The 24574-nt window shown below is 35.8% G+C and overlaps 1 protein-coding gene across 3 annotated transcripts in view; it reads left to right on the top strand.

The window, feature by feature from the left end:
- fndc3ba (fibronectin type III domain containing 3Ba) overlaps window positions 1–24574 on the top strand; it is a 152053-nt gene that overhangs the window by 95658 nt on the left and 31821 nt on the right. For all 3 annotated transcript variants that reach the window (XM_055202173.2, XM_055202170.2, XM_055202171.2), the window contains 10 exons: window positions 3293–3351; window positions 6428–6585; window positions 7837–7896; window positions 9647–9785; window positions 10276–10329; window positions 10685–10809; window positions 17792–17966; window positions 18268–18354; window positions 21815–21953; window positions 24116–24187. In XM_055202173.2, the coding sequence (XP_055058148.2) occupies window positions 3293–3351; window positions 6428–6585; window positions 7837–7896; window positions 9647–9785; window positions 10276–10329; window positions 10685–10809; window positions 17792–17966; window positions 18268–18354; window positions 21815–21953; window positions 24116–24187 (1068 nt within the window). The remainder of the gene's footprint in view (window positions 1–3292; window positions 3352–6427; window positions 6586–7836; window positions 7897–9646; window positions 9786–10275; window positions 10330–10684; window positions 10810–17791; window positions 17967–18267; window positions 18355–21814; window positions 21954–24115; window positions 24188–24574) is intronic.

Below are 24574 nucleotides of genomic sequence, written 5' to 3'. Positions count from 1 at the left end.
GGGATTGGGATTTAAACCCTCTTCTGATGTCGTCCGTATGGCCGCTCTTTTTCACATTGCTTATTCCCTCCACCTCTTTTCCGCTCGCCTGTCTGTGACCTTACTTTGTAATTAAAGTCAGAAACTTTCCACCAAAAATATCCAGAGAGACCCAGAAAATAAGGAAATGAACCTGTTCAGCGTACTGCAGACCAGAAGTAAACATCGTTTTCCTTGTAAGACGGGAGATGATAGTTTCTTTCCTCCCCTTTTAACTTTGTCCTCTATTTATTTTCATGTATATATTGAGTAGCGGCAGTTATGCAGGAGGGTGAGAGAGAGAGAGAACTGTATGGATCCCAACGGGGACGGCATGCGTGAGAAATGGACGGAAAGCTTTGGAAAATAAAGTGTGAAGAGTCTTGAGGGCACGGAGGAAGGGAGATGATTGATAGCAGGAGTCTGAATGTTGTGAACAGGTTGTGACGCCCCTGTGGGTGGAGCATAAGGGACTTCACACTGACAGGAACCAAAATTTATTAATTTTTAATGAGGGCACAATTAATAGTGAAATGTTAAGCAGACTTTATTCTGTAGTGGCAACTTTCAGTGAGAGTGAATGGAGCACATGCCTGTCAGACCTTATTGTTAAAGTACTTACTGTTTAAAACTCTAGCATTAAGTTAACATGGTCAGTGAATCACATTTACACACGTCTTTTTTGTTTAAAGTTCTAGTAATTCCTTCATAAACTTGATTTTATAGGGTTTAATTAGCCTTGGTTTTGAATCCTTTATTTTTTAAGTATGCTCAGACTGGTTTTTCCTCATGTAGATGCGTATAAATCGCACGAAGTGTGAAAATCGTGCAATACAAACGGCAAATTCCAATTTGCATGATACGCCAGTCCTTCCCATTGACTTAAACGGCGCATCTTTTTTGTCATTTTATTTATTGGTTTCTCTTTTTTTCCTGTCTTTTAAACCATTTTTACTTGGGTTTAGGGTTAGATTTGAGATTTGCTTAAGGAGGTTATTTAATATACAGGTTTCTCATGATTTGAAGTTGGGCTTAGAATTGGGGTTTTGGTTAGGATGTTATTTTTATGTAACAAAAAGTTGTCCTAACCCTAAAACCAAGCGACATAGGTTTAATAATAGCAAAAAAATTGAGAAACCAATAAATAAAAAGACAAATATCGTATATAAATTGGAATTTGGCGTATGTATTGCACCCTTTTCACACGTCGTGCCATTTATACACAACTCCGTGAGTCTGGGCTGGTTTTTCCACATGTGCTTCTCAGTAATACATTTTGTCACACACACACACGCACGCACGTACAGTATTAGAAGGCTTTCCAACTCTTGGGGAACACGGTGTTCCCCTTGTCTGCCTCCCATGTTCAGGTGATAGTGTATGACATCACTGTTGCCATAACTCACAAGTGCCAAATGCTGCATGCACGCTGCTCGAAAAAAATATGCACATCAATCACAAACCAAACCTAATGTATTGCTGACAAATAACATGTTCAACATTTACATCTTTTTGCAATGTTATAGTGATCATATTTAATTGTTTCTCAGTCTCTTTAATAGAATACATCCAGAAAATACAGGAAATGTGTATATAGTATTAAAGATTGTATGTAAACTGATGTGTCAAGTGTTTAGGGTAAACTCCACTTCCACTTGAGCAGTAGCAGGAAACTGCAGGATCTCTTAAACCTAAATAAAATAAATCTTAATTTCTAATTTTAAAGAAATGAGTCTATTTACTTTATTCTGCTGAAAAATGCTCAAGATGTGTTTAGTGCCAAGAGACGTAACACTAAACGCCGACAATGCCTCAAGAAGATATTTAGTCCTGAAAATTATTATTTTTTGTACATATTTCCTGTATTTTCTGTTTGTATCTTAATAAAATAGATTGAAAAATAAATATGGATGGACATTAAAACTTTTCAAACAACAAGTATGGTGGTTATGGCCTAAGACTTTTGCACAGTACTGTATATGACACACTTATTCTGACACACTGGAAAATAATACTCAGAAATGGAAGTCAAATGTAAGTAGTTTGTCACCAGGGGCCTTATTTATAAAATGCTGCGTAGAAACCATCCTAGGTTTGTTCTTATGTTTATTTATTAAAAATGCGTATGTGTGGTTCATAAACCGAACTTACGCACAGAAAATGCACGTACCCCTTCATTTCAGATGTGAAATTTATAAATCGCAAAGATCTTGACCTTCTGCGCAGCTGAGCAGTTTCAGACCTCTGCCTTTTAATGATGCCTAATTAATGTCATAAAGAGCGTTTGTCAATGTTTAAACCCAATTTCGAGCAGCAAGAATGGCTTATATTGCCAAAAACCTGCAGCAATCAGACAAGCAAAGTGCGTTCGCCTTCTCAGACCCTGACGTGGCACTAAGCACTTTTCCACGTCAAAGACAGTTTTTATAAATGTGGACTTTGCCGCGGATTTTTGCGTATGCACACTTTACGATCAAATCTGTGCATATGCACGCTTTATAAATGAGGTGAACTGCAGGCACTTGTTGCGGGGTATAATCCTCTACAACTTCTCTATAACCCTAATGAAAGAAGTGAAAAAGCTACACACATACAGAATTTCGCAAATGTCTTAGGCCACCAGCAGCTTTGTTGTTTTAGCAAAGTTTTAATGACTTAATATTTATTTTCGCTCTCTTTATTTACAACCAGAAAAAAAACATTTACAAAAAATGTCAATAAAAAAACATGATTTTCAAAACAAAATGGCTTCTTCAGGCAAAAGTCAGAATTTAATGTGACCTCTCTTGACACCAAGCACATCTTGAACTCTTATGGCAAGACTGAAGTCCTGAAGTCCTCAGATTAGAATTAGAAATGAGGGTTTCTTTAAATTTAGGTTAAAGAGAGCCTGCAGGTTCCTGCTATTGCTAAAGTGTAAGGGAAGGGTCACATCACATTAAACATAATAATACTCATAATATTTTAGCTTAGCATTTTGTTCAGTTTCTTTATATTGTATTCAAATTTTCTGATTGTATTGCAATAAAGAGACTAAAAAATAATTGCAAAAAACAACACATCTAATTTTGTCTTGGTGTGTCAGAGGTATTTCAGTGAGATCTTTTTAGGACTTCTCTGCGGTTATGAAATATGTTGATATAGTGCTCCGTTTGTCACATTATGTAAACCTGCCCTCTGCTGGATCATAAATGAATGACATGCTTTCTCTCTCTCTCTCTCTCTCTCTCTCTCTCTTTCTCTCTCTCTCTCTCTCTCTCTCTCTCGTCTGCAGATCATGATTCAGAAGCAAAGAGAGTTCAGGATGTTCTATCAGGAATGGAAAAACCACAGGTGGGTCTGGAATATACTACTAATGGTTTTAAGATTATAAGATGAACTTGATGTCATTAGACCAGCAGACAATACAGAATGCAAATTTAAGCTTACATAACTGAGCATGTGCTGAAAAAACATAGCTATTTATTTCAACATGAGAACAAAATATGGTCGAGCACTACAATTTAGATTTGTTTTTAACAGTTTCTAAACTGTTCCTTATGCAGCCACATAGTGGCAGCATTTAGTCTTTTTCTTATGTTCCAATGCCAAGCCACTGAGTACTGAGCAAACATGTTTATGAAAACAAAGTTTTTTAACTACTAGTGTATTCTGCTGTCTTTTAACCCATCTATTCCCAGTTTATCCCAGTGTTCTTCGTATTATTTAATTAAGAGTATCAAAAATCATTTTAGATCGTATTTGCAAGTGATCATCATGTTTCTGCCATTCTTATCTTTTCTCTGCGTGTGTGTGTGTGTGTGTAATGGTTGAACCTCAGTCTGGCTGTCTGCATTTACATAAAAAACAAGAGAAACCAGTGAGACCCAAATAATGCATTAAAAGCTCTCAGATCTAATCAAATGGTCTTCTGCAAAGTCATTTCTCTTCAGCAGATGAGTAACTATAGGAGTGCGTCTATCTGACGGAAGCAGGCGGGACAGATTGCTTCCTAAAGCCGCAAGGTAGACAATACATTAAGGTGCCACAAGATAGACATTTTAAATAATGGACTTCAATTGTCACCCTGTCCCCAGCCCAGTAATAGATCTGCCTTTCTTCACTTTGAACTGGTGTAACTCTTCCAGCGAGTCACAGAGTACACAGTCTGTGGGTATGACAGAAATGTGGCACCAACTCCTTTATCTTGCTGATGTGGGGGACAAGTGGTTTTTACTTAATTTCCTGTATGCCAGGTTTTTTGCTATTGCTCAGGCAGCCAATTCAGTTATCAGAAAGAATGGTGTGGAAACGTCTAAGAGCTTTGAGAGTTTAGGAGTGTGTGGTTCACAGCATCTCCCTTTCACAGGCAACCATCAGTGTTACCATTAAAGAGTATCTAAACCCTAATTCAACTTTTTTTTGTTAATGATCTGTAAGAATGGGGCTTTATTAGTGCTGTTCATTGATTTGAGTAACTTTTTTGACATTTAGGTATATGTGTTTCAATGCTACAATATATGCTGTAAAAACGTCTAAGTGCTGCCCTCTTCAGGCTGAACGGTGGCTACTGCAGTTGAATTTTCTTGTTGGATGTTACGGTACTGTGTGATGTAAGTGGTATGTAAGCAGGTTCAAGCTTACCACACACTTGGTACAAGCTTAATTCGTCCTCTCTATCTCCGTTGGGGTCTGCCCACTTTTCTTGCATTCTGCAATAGTCAGAATCTGAAACATTCTGAATCTGATCCCTAAAAAAATACTTTCACAGAAATGCAATTATTTCAGCTTTTTGCTAAAAAGTGTGTATTTTTTTAAGAAAAATACCCATATTTAAGAGTTTATACACAGAGAAAAAAATATAAATAGGATGAAACTTTTTTTTGTCATTTTCTTTGTTTGTTTATTGTTTGTTTGAAAGCAGAGAATCTGTTCTTTCATTTTATATATTTGAATGTTTATATATTTATAGAAGAAAATTTTCCTGGAAGGCATTTTGTGAAACTTTTGTGAAAATCACGAAAAAATGCTGGTGGGCAAAATGGCAGGGAATGAGTTAATACTATTAAAATGTATAGCTGCCTTATGAGGTTATAATGATTTTTTAATATTAAGCCCTACAGTACCAGGAATCTGAGCAAAAAAAAAAGGATTTTTTTCTACAGAAAAGAGTGAAGGTGCTGGATGCTTTAGTGAATGAGTCATTTAATGCCCACTGTAGTTGAACATCCAGCTCAAGATAATACTGTAGCTATGTTTAGCTATAATGCAGTACATGATTTCTAGCGGGTCACCAGCTTACACTGGATGTTCCAGCAGGGGCTCCATCTCCTCCGAGCTCTTCTCCAAAGCCCCATTAGCCCTTATTGTCCACTGTCCCTATGATTCTGGGAAGCTTTGTATGAAAAGATAGAAGCACCAGGTTAGGTTTTACCATATGTGTGAGTTCAGCCTTTTTTTGAAAGCACACCGTCTTGTAGTCATTTTCCACTAGATTGCCTACAGAGCGGACACAAGACACAAGGTGAAATAGGGTGAAATAAATGTGAATGTGAGAATAAAATGGGATGCTGATTAAAATGATTTAGTAACCTGAAATAACTTCAGGCTTGACATTGTACTGTAGAGCACAAACCGTTAATAACATTTAATTGCCTTAAATTGCTGTCTGGAACTGGTAATGTTTATCTTACACATTAGTAAAATGAAAGTGCACATTTTTAATTTAGCTTGATTTTATTCCACTGACCTTTTTTGTTTTGGTAGAGCCTGTATCTCTGTAAAGCTATTTCTGCATTTGATGGCAGCCAGTTTGTACAAAATGTATTACTTTAGTTTCAAAAGTGCCATTGCATGCATTGCAGCATCCATAGCTTATACACAAGCGCATTTGCACTCAGTTACACTTGCCACACAAGAGATTGTGTTTTGGGAGTGAATTGGCCAACTGTTGGGTTTTGGTGTTAGATTGCTTATGTCTATTAAAGGTGCCATGAGACTTATGCAACTCATTCCATGACTTCATAGTCACTCCCAATGAATTGAATTTACACTTGTATTTTAAATGCAAATGTAGTTATAACAGCACTATTAGAACTTGTTAATAGCTGTTTTGAGACAGTAGGTAAAACAAGGAGTGTGTCTCCGTGAACCTGTGAATAAATCACATGATCATTTTAGCACATTAGCACATTGTCTTTTACACATTTATTCATTTAGCAGACGCTTCATCCAAAGCTACATATGAGAGAGCATTTAACATTTTGTCTATAATGTAGTTTAAACAGATCTAAACAGGGTCCTATTCCTGCTACATTAATTTTTCTGTACTGCACATTTGGTCCAATAGTGTGGGCCAACTCACATGCTTAATATAATTATTTTACCAGGTCATTGACTTTGGGGTGTTTTTTCTGTTTTTGCTACAAAGGTTTTTAATATCCAGGCGCGAACAGCTAGATTGACTTGGGCACCACCAGCAGGCCTCCAAAACCGAGACAGGCACAGTAATGGACACCCCTTTACCTGCAGTTATGAGGTCACCATCTCAGACAAGGGCCGGAATGGCCAGTACCGCAGCATTTATAGGTAAGAAAGGCTACACTGTTAAAAAGTAATACCTAAATCTAACTTATACAAATTGAGGCAAGTGGCTGCATATGATGTTTTAAGTTGAGTCAACTTGTAGCCTTTTTTAAGTATAATAAACACTGTAATATTACTTAATACAAATGCAACAAAATTAAGTTGAGTTAACTAATAGTTCTAGTATTAATTTAGTTTTCTTGGAACAGGTAACTTTTTTATGGTTTGTTGTTGAACATACTTCAGTATGCAGTCTATGAACAATGGTACAATGGTAACTACAAAACTCAAAGATGAAACAAAATCTCTTCTAAATCTCGAAGATAAATGAACATTAAACACTAACATGTCTTTCTTTTTAGTTAAAAACACATAAAATAGAGTTTAAATTTAAATTTCACTGTCCAAATGCAGTCCCATGCAAAGCATGCTGGGAACTAAGAGTCTACTGCCTAGTTAGCTATGTTTACTAAAATCATTCATGTAGATTCAACACAAAATTATTAAGTTAATTTCCTTCTTACAAGTGGATTATACATGATAAAACGAAGCTGAATTTACTCAATAAAGTGTTAATTTAGAATTACTCAAATCATTCATCTTTTTATGTTATTTTAACTCAAATTTTTTGATTAAAAAATCAAGAATTAATTTTTTTTTAATACAGTTTACTCGTTTTATCTTTGTTAAATCTACTAAGGCACAGAAACACTTTTTACAGTGTAGAAAATAGTCACAGAGGAGAAACTATGCTTTATATGCGGGTTCCCAGAATGTGATGTGTTTTTTGCAGGAAACCAAACCAGTTTGGAAGTTGGTCAGCTTGATGTTTCTTTGTAGACTCTGTTTTACTGTCTTTACGTATTTATTTATTAACATCGTTCACCACACTGGAACAAGATAGGCATGAACACATCATCCATCATCCGCATCATTAAGCAGAGAGAATCATTGGACTCAGTCTGTTCTCCCACCAGGATGTATATGAATCAATATCCAGACTGCAGGCAGAAAAACTAAATCAGTAAATACCCACCGCAGCTTGTCATTAGCTCTTTAAAGCAATAGGCTTAGAAAAATGAATCAAAGCCATTAAAGCAAAAAGATTAAAACACTCCCAGAACTGTGTTTCTTAGTAATTGAACAATACCCCCGATGAAAAGTCATTTTTGTCTTTTGAAAACTTTAATTGCGCTTTTGAACTATTGCTGACATCCATTAATGTCAGTAATCATTTGATTTCTATGCTTGTAGTGGAGAACAATTGGAATGCAATTTAACAGATCTCAGACCTGCAACAGACTACCATGTAAGGTAAGCGTGGTCTTCACCATTGTTTCTTGAATTCTGCTTCGTGCAATAGCAAATGTCTACAAATGTCAAGAGCTACTGTGATTAAAGGAATATTTCACCCAAATATTCAATTCTCTCATAATTTACGCATGCCATCCCTGGTGTATTTGACTTGCTTCCTTTAGCTGAGCACGGATGAATAATGTTATATTAAAATGGCATAATGTTATCTTAAATGGGGCTCAAAATGGTGAAGCTCCTAAAAGCACTCCTAAAAGTGACTGATATCTAAAGAGTTCAGATGCAAAAGCCGCTAAACTCCACCTGCATCAAATATGAGATATCCAAGAATTGGATGAATGACGGCGTGCATATGAGTCAGATTTCATTTTTCCCCCCAGTGTATTACATGGTTTACTAAATATATTAGGATATTGACCAATTTTTTTCAAATTATTCAGAAAGGACAGTAAAGAGTGACTGGATAGAGGTGGGGTAGAATTGTGAAATGACCAGGATCAGATTAAAATTTTGGATTTCTTGTGAGTGCTTGAGCCTGAATACAGGTACAGCCTGAATTTGACAGCCACATGCATCGCAGCACCTCCTAATATGTAGTTTCTTTATTTTTACATTTTGAATTCTGACTTTTCAGATTTAGAAGTTTTTGCAAAAAATGCACTTAGAGGGTTTTGCCGCAAAAGATACATATTAACTCATTTGGATTACTTAATGATGAATGGATGTGCTTCTTAGAACGTCTTCTTGAACCTCATAGAAGTACATAACAAGATGCAATTTTAATATAAAATTATTCATTTGTGTTCACCTGAAGAAAGGAGGTTACATAAACTGTACATCTAGGGGGAGTAAATTGTAAGAATTTTCATATTTGAGTGATCTGAGGTCTCAATTATAAAAGTTTTCTTACTAAATGTCTACGTACGCACAAAAGCCAAAAATATTAAGACTTCTAAAACAAAGCAATGTTCCCTTTATAAATCACAGATCACCTGCAAGTGTGCATACATTATTCATCCTCAGATCCCACCCTTCAAGCCCATTCTTCCATAAAGTTTGTTTTTTATAGATCACAACCTTTGCGTAGGAACTGGCGTACGCACAAAACAGGGCTGGAAACTTGCGTACGCCAGTTCCTACGCAAAAGATTGTGATCTATAAAAAACAAACTTTACGCTTTATAAATGAGACCCCTGCTCCTTTAATGCATTTTAACACAAATTGCTCTTTCTAACATTTGGTATTTTCATTACAATAAGCTACAATTATCTGCAGTTATTTATTGTATTTAAGTCAATTTTAATAGAATAATCATCATTTTAAGTTGCCTTTGTTGCCAAAATGGCCCCATAATGGACATTACATCACCTTTGATTAACTTATCTAAGGGGTCGTGCATCATGGTGCTGTAAAGGTCAAGCGTAATCGTGATGCATGTTCTGGTCCTCAAAGAACCTTTTAAGTCCAAGTATGATGTCACAGTGCTAAACTTAGTTTGGTGGAGGATTTTCTGGCTCCTTGTCAAGACACTTTGAATGTGTTAACATGAGCTTAACAAAAGAGCTAATAGATTTTTGCTAGTATCTTCCAGCTCATACTAGATTCGAATGCACGCATTGATCGAATGTGTACATTGTATTTCTTATAATAAAAGCCTAAGGATTAAATTATTCTTAAATGGCAGTAAATGTACTGTAGGTGACATTGGAAAAACGATGTATTGTAAACATACATATATATATCTTCTCAGAGTAAACCCCGTGTGCAATTCAGTGAAGGGCCCGTTCTCGGAGGTGGGGACCTTTACCACCCAGAGCAGTACCCCAGACTGCCCACTGCCACCTAAACTCTCCCACCGCAACAAGAGCACACTTACCCTGCAGTGGAAGGTAAGACACGCTTACTGTAAGAAAAGTGCTGAAGTTAAATTTTAAAGCAAATGCTTTTTTGTTTCCCATGCAGTGCCTCTGTCTGAAAAGATTATAATGCAAAGTGGTGGTTTGGTTTTTTGTGGAGACTGTCTGAAGTGTGTAAATCAAAAGTAAAAATAGATTTTTTAGAATTTAAGTAAAAAATTTAAAACTAATATTTAAATTAAGGTATGTAGTAATATCCAGTATAGATACTGTAGTAATATATTGTCGGTGCCCTTCCAAAAGCTTATACTCTGTCCAAATTCACTCAGCCTTTTTTATTGGTTAAATATTTGCAGGAATTTACTGACAGGCATAAAGGCTGAACAATAAAAATGATAAAAATAACCAAATATGGAGATACTACATTTTTGAAGGACAGTAACAGTATGTAGTAAAATATGTAGTACTTTTTATTAGTTACTAGTTTACTAATGTGTCTGTTTTTTCCTATTTCTCTTTTTAGGCGCCAGTTGACAATGGATCAAAAATCACCAGTTATCTTTTAGAGTGGGACGAGGTAATGCTGTATTTTTGTTCACAATTGGACGAGATATCGAAAGACTGCCTTTTTCTAATTTGCACTTTTTATGCCTGACAAGTCTCTCTTACATCAGCCCAATTCACATTTGTACCCATTCACAGCCTCAAAATGGGTTTTGAGTAATCATTCTTAACAGAGTAAAACACACTCCTGTCACACTTTCAGATGATTGCGGTGGTTTCTAGAAACTGAATGCTTTAATTTAGGTCAGTTTAGTGTCTGGTTGATTAGACAATAAGAACAAAATAGCAATATGTCACTTGTCACGCTCGTTTCTTGTTTCAAGTGTTCATGATGTTTGTGTTAATCATCTGTTTCTGTCGTATGTTAGGGCAAAAAAACAAACATTTTTAAAGAATGTTACAAAGGAAACCAAAGGCACTACAAACTAACTCGTCTGTGTCCGGCTATGGCATACAAGTTTCGGGTGGCGGCACGCAACGACGTTGGAATGAGGTAGTGCTACAGAATCGTGCACTTACACACATGCAGACATACACACTGATGATGGAATGCACATCATTTTGAGTATACAGAAAGACCTCTTGTTAATGTCACAGCTTGAAATGTGCTATTATTATATAACTATTTAATTATATAAATAATATTTATTATATAAATGTCAAATTAGCTATTTTAGCTCGGGCCCAGCAATGCTAATTAAGTGAGCTAATGAGCTATGCTAATAAATTAATTGAGTAATTGAACAAAGACTAAGGTGACCAGATGTACCTCTTTTGCGGGGGCAGTCACATTTTTTTGTGTTCTTTCCTCCGCAAACCCACATCAATAAAAATGAAAACATTTAAAAAGTTTTGTCCTTGAAGTTAGATATAAATATTAGATACTAAAAAATAAGATATCAGTGATATTTTGACTATTGAACTAGGAAATGTCCATGCTTTTCATTTTAAAAATCAGTGTTTCCAATGTCCATTGGATTGGGATGCACTAATTCTAATCCTGCATACTATTAGGTTGGGTGACATGCAAATTAAGGTCTAGCAAAGGCTTAACGTAGTGTGACCAGCAGTGTTTTGAGCTTTAAATGGAGGTGACACTGGGATAATAAGGCTCTTTCTATGAGTTTTCTACATTATGAATAGCATTAAACCTTGCGCGTGATAAAACAAGGCCATTATCCCACTGTAAACTGATATTATCATCATCTCTCAAATCTTAATGGAGGGAGAGAATTATAAAGTCACCTTGATGTGAGCAACATACGGACATTAAAGCTCATTTCCCTCTCTCTTATTTATGAATAAATGTAGGGGTGTGCGGTATGACCAAAAATCCATTTCATGAAATTAGACATTAGTAGATTTCACGGTATATACAGTATATGCTTTTCAAATTCACTCTTAAAAATAAAGGTGCTTAAAAGGTTCTTCATACTGTAGCGATGCCATAGAAGAACCTTTTTTGGTTCCTCAAGGAACCATTTAGTCAAAGGTTCTTTAAAGAACCATTTCTATATAAATTTTTATATTCTATAAAACCTTTTTTTGCTTTAAAGAACCTTTTGTGATACAGAAAGGTTTTTCAGATGTTAAAGGTACTTTAAAAACCATTCAGACAGAAAAGGTTCTTCTATGGCATCGTAAAGCTCCTTTATTTTGAAGAGTTTTTATGTTCATATTGTTTTTGGAATATATAAATTTGCTGAAATTTGCCATTTACTAATTACCTTTTAACAAATTGTTCACCCCAGCTTTAAAATATGGGCAAGTTAAAGTTAGAGAGAGAGATAGAGAGACTGGAGCAGTGGCGGCTGGTGACTGCCTTTCCGAGGGGCGCGAATTCAAAATATGTGTTCGGAGTGTCATGTGTGTTGCTTGTGTTTTCAAAATATGTGTTTGTTGAATTGATCACGTGTCTTGTCAAAATAGATGCCTGCTGCTCACGCTTCGAAATCGCTTATTATAAAAGAGACGCTCACGTTCACAAAATATTCGCAAGACACTTACTTAACAGTAAACTCTGATTACGCATTAGATTATTTTGACAAGACACGTGATGCACGTAGGATCACTCGACACGCAGAACACATATTTTGAAATGACGAACCACACACATGACAGGCTACATACATGTTGTGATGAGCTTTGTATCGTGCGCCCTCGAAAAAGAAGTCAATTCAGTTCAATTTGTTTGTTTGTTATGTGTGAATTATTTCACGTGTTTCTCCGTCACTCAGTCTAACATGCAGGAGTTCAGAATTAGCCACACCCACTTATTTACATTTCGCTGTATACACAGAATAGAGAAATCTGTATTACAGCCCAGCCCTACAGTATATAAATGTATGTAATATACTTACCATTTTAATGTTATTCCATTTCATAAAATTAAAGTTCTGTTGTTATTAACTTGTAAGCTATTCTTTTTCAAATACCTGGGGTGTCTACATCTGCCATGCCACTTTCTTACAGTTTAGCTCCAACCCCAAACAAACCCATTAGCTAGAAATCTGTAGGAAATCTGACTACAGTTTACTTTACAGTCAAAATAAACACATGTCAAGAAACATTCAAAATAACACTCATGTCTGTAATTTTTCTAGTTTAGTTTTTAGACAATATATATTACATTTAAGTACTTGTGCTTAAAACAAGCAGAAAAAGCTCAATTTCTTAAAAGCTTAATTTTAAGAAAACAAATTTCCACCCCATTGGCAGATATTTTTGCTTGTTTTAAGCACAAATGCACTTAAATTTGATATGTTTTGTCTAAAAACTAGACCTATTTTCTTAGGACATTTTGCTCATCAAGAATTTTTTTGATATTTCTACTGAAAACAAGGCAAAAATACTAAGTAAGAAAGTCATTTTTTGCAGTGAAATGACTGAGGGAATCGGGCTTCTTTCAAAGCGGGCCCTGTACCTGTGCCCTGAGGGCAGAGGGTCTAGATACTCATTAAGTGGATGTGTGGAATCCCATTATATTGAAATGGCAATGCGTCCGATAGCTGTGTTATTGAGTTCTGTAAGGTTAGGTGTTGGAAGACCTATAACTTTTGCAGCAATATTGGACACCTTTGTGAGTTTGACCATATTTCTAACAGAAAGCATGCTGAAAAAAAGTTGAACAATACAATAAAATTGACTGAATAATGCTTTGATAAAGTAGCAATAATGTGCTGAGCAAAGGTGAGTGTGTTGACCACTATTTCAACTGTTTGATTTTGAATAACAATACGGTGCTGAGGGACTGACTATCAGCTCTTTGGTCTTGCTAACATTAAAATTCAGGTGGTTACCCTCACACCGAGTGAAGTGCGTAACAGTGGTCTGATAATCCATGACTGAGTTGTTGTCTCTATGCAGGGCAAGAATGGCTGTGTCGTCAGTATCACAATATTTTAAGTATTTTATGCTAGACGAAGGGCTGATATTGTCATTTGTGTAGAGTGTATACAGTAATGGACTTAGCACACAGCCCTGCGCTGCTCCGGTATTGATAGTAAAAGCAGAAGATGTAATCGAACCCATCCGTACTACTTGCTGCCTGTTGCTAAGGAAGTTGCGTATAAGTTGAATCAGCCAAAAACTATCCGAGCAAAATTTCCAGGGGAATCCATGTGCTGAAGGAGGAGATGCAGCAGGCAGGATACAGCGTCATCTGTGCCTCTTTTAGCCTTATAGGCAAATTGGAGGAGGTCCAGTTGTGGATCAACAGCTGGCAAGACTTCAGCAACAGCTTCTCCAGTCATTTCACAATTATATGTAAGAGCAACATGTCGGTAGTGGTTAAGCTCAGAGGGCCAAGGTTTCTTAGGAAAAGGGATTATGATGGACAATTTCCACATTTTCCATTCTTCAGCACCCATGCTGAGTTGCCATCGGGACCCGGGGCTTGCCCAGCTTATCTGCTGAGCTGATGCCTCACATCTTCCACGATAAAGGGTGGTGATTCATCAGGGTCTGGAGGAGGGAGGGCTCTCAAGATATTTTCACATTCAGTTGAAAAGTCCTGCTTGTTAAAACAAGCGTGGAATGCATTAAGTTCTTCTAGAAATAGTACTTAAAGGGGCAATAAGTAGGATTTACCCCCATCTAGTGGTGGAATTGTATTTTGCATTCAAACAAACAGTGCTTTTTAGCTCCTCCCCTTTCCAAATGCGTGTTGCAACTACGGTAGCCGTTATGGTATCGCTGATCTCCTTGTCCGTTGCAGCTGGTTCACATGTTCTGAATGAAAACGCGTTGTGGAAACGCGTTGGTAGGCTATAGTGCTTTTTGTCCCTCTCTGCTATTATAGTTTATCAATACGGCGGAATTATATGGATGCCTCCTTGGACTTACCCGTTTAATGTAAGTAAAGAGGAGAAATTCTAAGCTTACAAAGAAAAGTCAGATCACTGGCAGAGGTCATTTGACACCAACGAGGACATATTTATGAATAAAGACATTGATTTTAATTAATAAAACTTATTAAAATTCTAATTATTGCCCCTTAAAGAGTTAAACTTTACAGTTAAAGTTAAACTTTTAAGATGACAGCCCTCCCGGCGGGGCAGTATTAGACACCCCTGTCATAAACACTGACAGAAAGATGGATAGAAATGTCCTTGCTCAGTTTTTGCAGTTAAGCACAGTTATATCAGACTGAGAGATGTAATGTTTGCTGGCCTCTTGAAGGAAGATGGTTACATCTATAGTACACTATAAACATGGCCATTCGTCCTATTTTCATTCTCTAACATTAATATCGGGGAGACTTTCAAAGGGTGAAACAGCAAAGCTAAAATATGCGTGTCTACCTCCAACCAACCACCTTTCGTTCAGTCTGAAGAGGGCATTTTTTATTACTTTTTTTTAAGTAAGGGAAAACTCATTTAACATCTCCAGTTTCTCGGAGGAAGTTATAGACGTTCTCCCACAAGCAGTAAATACTGTGGGCTCTTGTAAACTTGTCACGACCAGTTAATTGGAAGAAACAGGATTTAGGGCTACTATTGAGAGATGAGAGAGAAACTATTCAAATTCTGTAATTCAGCCTGGAAGTTTCATATTGCAGCTCTGTAAACTTGAGCGAACAGAGTCCTGCCTGAGAGGAATGCTAATGAACAAACTGCTTGCAATAAGATGTTGAGGCTCTTACAGTGCATTAGTAGTATTTGATGATGCAAGTTTTATTTATCTACGGAATTATTATGTTGATTATCTAATGAATCATTTACTAGCATAGTAGCTTTCGCTGAAGAATAGCCTTAAATAAATACATTTTACAAACATTAGTGTAGCAGACTAGTAAATAATTCTTTGGGCAATACAAAATGTGACTTTAGTAGTCAATTTTATTGTTTTTTTCATGTAATTGAATAATTGTCAGGCTATAATGGGGGCATAGGTGGAAAGCTGTCTTTGAATGCTGTCAAGCATTAGGCTACTTTTTTACATTTATGCATTGGACAGACACTTTTATCTAGTGCGACTTGAAGTGCATTACAATGTATACATTTTATCAGTACATGTGTACAAAAAGTACCCTTTTGTCCTACTAATGCAGTTCTTCACCACCAACCAACAGGAACACTTATTTGCATTATTTATAAGCTAACACATTAAATTGAAATTATTGCCCTTGTTATGTGTTTTCCTTTAAAGATAATGAATGAATAAAGCCTTTAGATGTATATGAGCACTTCTAGCGTTATGGATGTGACATTTACAGTCAAAACTTGAAATATACATTTTAAGAGGATGTATTAATTACCAGTATATTGAAACATGTGTTTATATTTTCCTAATCCCCTAATGATCAGTCTATACTTGCGTTTTCTTTTTTAGATGAGGGACAAAAAAGAACAGTTTTTGGGAGACAACATACATTGTTTTCTGTGAATAAAAATGCACAAATCAGAAGCAATAATACCACAAATTGAGAAAGGATGTTTGTTCAAAGAACAAATAATATTTATTTTATTTTCATTTTTGCATGCGCATTTATGAGGAAGAAACAGCGTTATGGATGTAGGACTGTCACAATGATAAAATAATCGTCTTATCGTGATGATTTCAGAACACCACAATGATTGCACATCTCTTTAAAAACACAAGGGGGAGCTGCAGCGCCCATATAAACGAGAAAGTATCAGATGGCGCTCCTTAACTGACTGTATAACGCAGAGTGGAAAAAACAGCATTTAAAGAAATGCTGCAAAACTTTGATAAGCAGTATGAACTGCCAGGTAAAACATACATTTAGCAATTCTAAATTAACTCTTTCGCCGCCAATGTTTTTTTTAAAAAGTTGCCAGCCAGATCCAGCGTTTTTCATGATTTTCACAAAAGTTTAATGCCTTCCAGAAAATGTTCTTCTTTAAATATATAAACATACAATATAACAAATGAAAGAACAGACCCTCTGCTTTCAAAAAAAAACACACGTTTCATCCTACCTTCAGTAGTTCTTTTGTAATCAGCTTTTGAATATGGGTAGGTTTCTGCAAAAACACCACATTTTGAGCAAAAAGCTGAGATAATTCCATGTTTGTGACGGACTTTCATAGAGATCCCATTTAGAGCGATCTTTAAAACAGACACGGAATTGCAGCCGCTTGCCATAGGGCAATACTTCCGGGTTTAAAAATAATCATCAAAAACAATCGAAATACTCGTCATTGGCAGGGAAGCGTTTTCTCTTGATTGACGAGATATCTCGTCAATGGCGGCGAAAGAGTTAAGGGAAGTGAAGGATGCTATTCTTAAGCATCTGTAAGGATTTTTTTATTTTTTTGCAGCCACCCCAGACATGTGGTCCAGTACTAATGTGACCTTAGTAGGATTGGTATTTAAGGTCTGTTCTGGTATAGTCGGTTTATTTTGATTGCGCTTTTCTTGTATTTTTCAGACACTTTATTGTGTTTATTTCTTAAAAATAATTTTTGAAAGATATATTCATTAAATAATTACTTTTAAATATGTGTTATGTGTATTAATATTTATTTACTGCCAGATTAACCTTCAAAAGATTTAATTTAAATAATCACAACAATGTGTGAAAAATATTTCATGAACAAACCAAAAAATTTATGAGAATTCAATGTCAAAGCAATAAAACAGGTAATTAATCGTCAAAGCACTAAACAGGAAATTAATCATCATAACCATCACAATTTATTAGAGAATTAACCGTCAGCCAAATTTCTTAATCGTGACAGCCCTATTATGGACGTAACATTTTTCTGTTATGGATGTGATAATTCTGAAATTTGCACGCACTTAAAACTTTAGCAGAGACTTATTTACTTATAACCACCAAATATTGACATCTGAGATACAAACTTTGGGCAAAAACTTTGCTTTTATAAGAAGTTTAACATTTGCATAGAATTGCCCATATCCACTCCTTTACTCTGTGTGGTGTGTGATTCTCTATGTGACCTGGTCATTGACATGCTGTTTTTCTTGTATGTGTATGTTTATTTCAGTGGCTATAGTCCTGAGGTGGTTTTCTACACGACTGGAAGTCTGCCCCACCTGCCCCACGCTCCTCGACTGGTGCGTGCAGGAATCACATGGATCACGCTGGAGTGGAACAGACCTGACGGCTGCACCGCAGAGGAAACCGTCACATACACGCTGGAGATCCAAGAGGAAAACATTGTATGGGAATAAACATGATGGCAACATTCTCTAGTGATTTTCAATAACGACTGTGTCTTAAAGCCCTTCTGGGGTGAAACTCAAGTTTTTATTGTTGTTCATGTCTATGTGGTATTTTAATGTGCTTTAAGATGAATCATGCACAAATTCATCATTAAACACCATTGCTGAGTATTTTATATAATAAAATAATGAAAATGTATTTAGAGTATTAGAAAAAATGTTTACTCACTTTACACACCTTTAACTACAGTACAGATGACCCTTTAAACACCGATCTGTTGTGTTTGTGACACTACAGGGAACAGAGTTTCACCCAAAGTACACTGGAGAAAACTTGACATGTACTGTAGAGGGCCTGAAGAGAAGTACACAGTATAAATTCAGGGTGAGTGCATTTTAAAAGTCCCACTGTGGGGAAACTCAGGTTGTTGTTGTTGTTGTTTATATGTCTATGTGGTATTTTTAATATGCTTTAAGACAAGCAGTGTGTTAATTTATCATTCAACAGTATTTTCTCCATAAATTTAAGTTAAACGCGTTTATCAGTAGTTCGAGTCATAGATTAAAGCAATAAGCCCCAAGAAGCAGTGGGTTACCAGTGAATTTTATAACAGCTAAGGGGCGTTGTTAGGCACGACGCGAACCCCACTGCTTTGCGGGGCTTATTGCTTTTATAAAACGGTTACTTCATATACATAGCAGGATTTCATAAAATAAAACACAAATAATATTAGTACAAATATTACTCTTCCGCCAAATAAAGTAGTTCCTCAGAATCAAGTGTGACTGAAACAGAGCGCAGTTCCCAACCAACACAGACGCAGCAAAGACACAATGAAAATATGATTTAAGACTGTGGTGTTTTTTTTATAAATCAACATTCATCTTATTTATACATTAACATTTATATCGTGCAACTGTTGAAGTGATGATCAAATATGCTTGGAAGCATGCTTAACTCTTTCCCCGTCAGCGTTTTTTTTTTTAAGTTGCCACCCAGTTTAGTTTAATGCCTTACAGAAAAACGATCTTCTTTAAATAAACATAAAATATCAAATGAAAGAACAGACCATCCTACCTTCATTTGTTCTCTTATCGCCTCTCAAATTTTCAAAAGCGGACATAATTCCATTTTTGTGAAGAACTTTTATAAGAGATCAGATTCAGAGCCATGATCAAAACTTGACGGTGTTTTTAGTGTTGAGTGAATGCGTCAGTGTTTAAGTTGTGTAAGTTGTGCCACCCAGTGGATAGCGGAAATATAAATTTGAGGTAGAAACTCTTCAGGGAACGTTTTCTCTTTATTGATGAGATGACTCAACAATATTTATTGAAATTTATCTTGATATCACTATTAATTGTGCAATTGTAGACAAATTAAAAATATGATTAAAGAGTGTGGTGTTTATTTTCATAAATCAGTACGCAGCAACAGTGGCGCAGTGATACTTATGTAATGCGGTCTGAACCGTGGGATTACCGGGGTATTTTATCACGGCTTGGAATGCGTTTCAACCAATCAGAATGAAGAACCAGAACTGCCCGTTTTATAAATTATGTTTGGATGCAGCATAGACTGGGCGCTGAAATGATCTGTGATCTCTGAGCTCTGCTTCTGTGCTGTTCACACATGCAGTGAGTGCTGTAACCTGTTAAGATCAGCGCTTAAGATTAGTGTTCACGTATGCATTGTGTAAAACCGAACTTAGCAGTTATGTGTCTGAAACTGCTGAATGTAGCATCTATTTACGTATATATCTATGGTCTGAGGTGGTGTGAAAGAGTGGAGATGGGGCAAATTAACATATTTATATCTATGGTCAGAGCTGTGCTATTGTAGAGATTGCAGTGATTTGACAGCTCATAAACAATACATTTGTCACAACATACAGGATGCAAAATGATTATTAATGGCATGCTAAAAACACCAAAGACGCTCATTGCCTTCTATCAATGTTTCTATCAAAGAACAACGCTTTCTAGTACTGGTCAAACCTGTATTGTCAAGTCATACTGACCTTGTGTTTTGGTTAAGCACAGTGTACTAATGATTAGGCAATAGTCTGTGACACATGCTCTTCACAGGTACAAACTGTTTTGTTTACATGTGAGGATGACTTGCCGTTTAATCCGCAATACAGCAGGAGTGTTTGTGCTACAGGAACATCTGATGATTTAGGCACGGATCATACGGCTACACAAACTCCTCAAACCTCTTTCTCCGTACCAGTGACTCATACAATAATTGCTTTTTTCTATTATTATTATCTAGATATTTTCCTCTGTCACATTTACACAGTGGACTCTCATATAAAATTGCGAGTGGACCACGTCCCACAACAAGTGCTGCTTTAATGCAGTAAGTGGGTCTGGTTTAAGTGCTTTTCTAATTAACAGTAGCTTCTCTGAATAGTGGGCAAACACCTCTTGAGGGGTTTTCTGCCAGCATCTATTAAAGCTGCTGTGTGAAAATGGGTTATGTCATTACCTCCTAATTTGTGGCCATTGTTTGCATACAATAAAACCCTCTATCAAGCTGTTTGTGAAAGACGTGCTTCCATTTCTGGATATTTCTGCGTTTTAAATGCGTTAAGAGCAGACTAAATCATGGTAGTTTAAATCGTTTATTAAACTGATAAGCAGTGGCGGCTCGTGACTGCTCTTCCGAGGGGCGCAAATTCAAAATAAGTGTACGGAGTGTCATGTGTGTTGCGTCATGTGAACCATGTGCATCACATGTTTTGTCAAAATACGTGCCTGCTGCACACGCGTCAAAACCGTTTATGATAAAAGAGACCCTCACGTTCACAAAATACACGCAAGACCATCCCTTAACAGTAAACTCTGATTACACATGAGATTATGCGAGTATCTGGCAAACGCGAGCGTCTCTTTTATCTGCAGCAGGCACTTATTTTGACAATACATGTGATGCACATAGGTTCACTCGACACGCTGAACACACATTTTGAAATTACGAACCACACATATGAGGGGCTACATACATGTTGTGACGAACTTTGCATCGTGCGCTCTCGAAAATAGAAGTCACCGGCCGCCACTGCTGCTAAGATTTTTCAGTGTGTCTTATATGACTTCCATGGTGTATATGGATGCATTATTTACCACCCAAACATATTATTTTCTGTGACTTTAAGGTGATTTATGTAAAAAGTGTATACGACATTTATGACATCACTGTTTAAGTAATCCGACATGTAAACTAGTTTAGTCAATGGCATCAGTTGGTAAGGACCAGTGCTCAGCTGGAAAAGCATTGCATTTGATCCCGGGGAACACACATACTGATACAAGAAATGAATTAAAAGCAGTGCAAGGATGCACTTTGGATGAAAGCGTCTGCCAAATGCATAAATGTATGTGTAAATGTAAATGTTTCTGCCTTGTAGAAGAAGGAAACAAACACTAATGGTGCTTTCCAAAGCAAGAGTAATTACTGTTCACATTTGACCATTAATGATGCATTTTAACTATTCATTTAATGAGGCATGTAACTCACTCCACACTGCCTGAATAATATTTTAAATTGTGTGCCTTGTTGAAGAGAGGTGTGCTATAAAGACAATAATATATCCAGAAGGACCAGAATACAGGTACTTGAGACTTCTTGAGTTTTTTTAACTATCGTAAATCCTCACAAAACACCATAGCAACCACAACACTACACCTTGACAACCTACCACAATGCCCTTAGCATCTTAGCTCTGACTTTCAAGTTTCTCTCAGAAAATTGTTATGGCAATCGGTTTGGTGCCGTTAGTTAACTTTATTTATTTGTGTCTCTCATTCTGCAATTTAAATAACTTTGTTTTTGTGTCTTGCAGCTCACAGCCTCTAACTTGGAGGGCAGGAGCAGTCCCAGCGAGGTGCTGGTGTGTAATACCAGTCCAGACAAACCCGGACCGCCCTCCAGACCTTGCATCAAGGGCCCTATCAGACCCTACAGCTTCAGTGTCAAATGGGGTATGGGCTGTTTTCTTATGTCTGTCTGTGTGCATGTAGCAGAACTCTTCAGTTTGATCGTTTGTGTTTGGTGAATTGGTTTCTGGCTGTGAGGGAAATTGGAAATCTCATTTGCTCTGCTAGACAGCGCGCAATTCGTTTTGCATTTGAACTTGGTCTTTTGAATCTTCAAAATGAGCAAAGGTATATTAGAAAATGTCAAGTGTTTATATTTACACATGGTAGATGTATGTGTAATATATTTGTATTTGGGATAATAGCCAATACACATGCATTGCATTATGAACCAACAGTTGATATTGTTTTTGCTCAGTGTAGCCCTTGAAGCAGTTCAACAAATTGTGATATTTGCCACTTTTCAAGTCAATTCCTCATTTGAAAACAGGATGCAGGCTGTGTTATTTGGTCCGGTCCTGCAGTGTGATCAATTCTGTCTGTTTTCTCACAGTAAGGAGGATAAAATTCAGTTTAGACATTGAATTGATATTTTTTATATGCCTGTTTCTAAAGGCACACGCCAAACTCATTTAGATCAATCTAATCTACTTATCCGTGTATATACACATATTTATTATGTTTTAATCCCCATAAAATTGTAAAAAAAATCTTACTTATTTTATTATATATTTTCTATAGAATGAGCTATGTCTGGCTCTCTACCAAGGATTTTTCCCGCAGGGTTTTTCTCTTAGAGATTTTTCAACCCCTGGGAAGTCAGCTGACATTGGCTTAATTTAGCACCCTCTTATATATGGAGGACGAAAAATGACTTAAGTGTATATAAATAAATCAATGAATAAATACTTAAATGCATATATAAATAAATAAATAAATAAATAAATGTAGAAATACATAAATAAAAAAATTAATAAATACATAAATGCAGGAATAAATAAGTAATTAATTAAATGCAAAATAAATAAATTTAGAAATAAATAAATGAATAAATAAATAAATGCAGAAAAAAATAAATAAATACATAAATGCAGAAATAAAGTAATTAATTAAATGCAAAAAATAAATGCAGACATAAATAAATACATGTATTGTTGTGTCAGAAGTATCAACTTTTAATTTTTATTATTTTTGCACCACTACATTTATTTCTACATTTATTTATGTATTTCTACGTGTATTTATGTATTTCTACATTTATTTATTGATTTATTTCTGCATTTAATTAATTACTTATTTATTCCTGCATTTATTTATGTATTCATTTATTTATTTATGTATTTCTACATTTATTTATGCATTTATGTATTTATTCATTTATTTATTTATGTACACTTAAGTCATTTTTCTTCCTCCATATTTATATACATTACATTATTACTACGCTTGCTAGTATGGTTAATCTTAACCGCTGTATTCTGCTGCTTATGTTTTATGATTTTTCTAAAACTCTATTGAATTGAATAGATCAGCTTTGTAAAACTTCTTGAATACTTGTTCAAAAGTCTTAGGCCACCACCACCAGACTTGTTGTTTGAGAAGTTTTAATGTCCATCCATATTTAATTTTCAATCTATTTTATTAAGATACAAATAGAAAATACATGAAATATATATATAAAAAAAAATCAGGACTAAATATCTTCTTTAGGCATCGTCTGTGTTTAGTGTGACCTCTCGTGGCACTAAACACATTTTTTAAATGAGAAATTGGTATTAAATGTTATTTAGGTTTAAGAGATCCTGCAGTTTCCTGCTATTGCTCAAGTGAAAAACTTGACACATCAGTTTACATTTTATTTCCTGTATTATCTGGATGTATTCTATTAAAGAGACTGAGAAACAGTTATACATGATCATTATAACATTGCAAAAACAACAAATCTAATTCTGACATGGTTGCCTAAGACTTTTGCACAGTACTGCATATTGTGAAGATGTACTAGAGCAATATCATCATTTACTGTAATAACATGCACCATAGTGGAGTACCATGCTGTGATGTATTAATGAATGAACATTAAAATTCAGTAGCATGTTATGTACAATATTAAAGTATCATCTATTAGCATTACATGAGTGTGAAGTATTTTTTAAGAGTTTTGTTGCTGTCTTTTCTCAGAATCACTCAAGGCTGTGGGGTTTTATGGGTGGACATTTTATACATCTGTCTATTTCTAATATTCTGTATTTGTCTTCACATCATAGACCCTCCACAAGACAATGGAGGTTCAGAAATCTTAAAATACCTGCTGGAGATTTCAGAAGGAAGTTCTGACGGTATGTGTAAATGTATTTATGCATGCATGAGCTCACCGGTCTCCATCTGTCTGCACATTTTGTCATTTGCGTGCTTAAGCAGTTTGTTTGTCTCTGGCTAATTGTATAATTGCAGATCTTTTCATTAACCATAAGGCATTTAAAAATTCATCCAGTCCTTCAGACATCACCAAAAAAACATGTTATAGCTATCATTTTGCACCCCCCTACATTTGTCGCTCCTTATGTCTCCTTTCTTGCTTTGCTTTAGTACTGTAATTCCTTATTTGCTTCAATAATGCTCCATCAGTGCCAGACTTTTTCTAGAAGAAAGTGGATATAATAAGAATATAATCAGTATTTAAATCTTTGTATTTTTATCGTGTGGTGGATTTATTTATTTGAGCA

Source organism: Misgurnus anguillicaudatus, chromosome 2 (genome assembly GCF_027580225.2).
Source record: "Misgurnus anguillicaudatus chromosome 2, ASM2758022v2, whole genome shotgun sequence".
NCBI classification, from domain to species: domain Eukaryota; kingdom Metazoa; phylum Chordata; class Actinopteri; order Cypriniformes; family Cobitidae; genus Misgurnus; species Misgurnus anguillicaudatus.
This window is presented reverse-complemented; position numbering and strand designations above follow the sequence as displayed.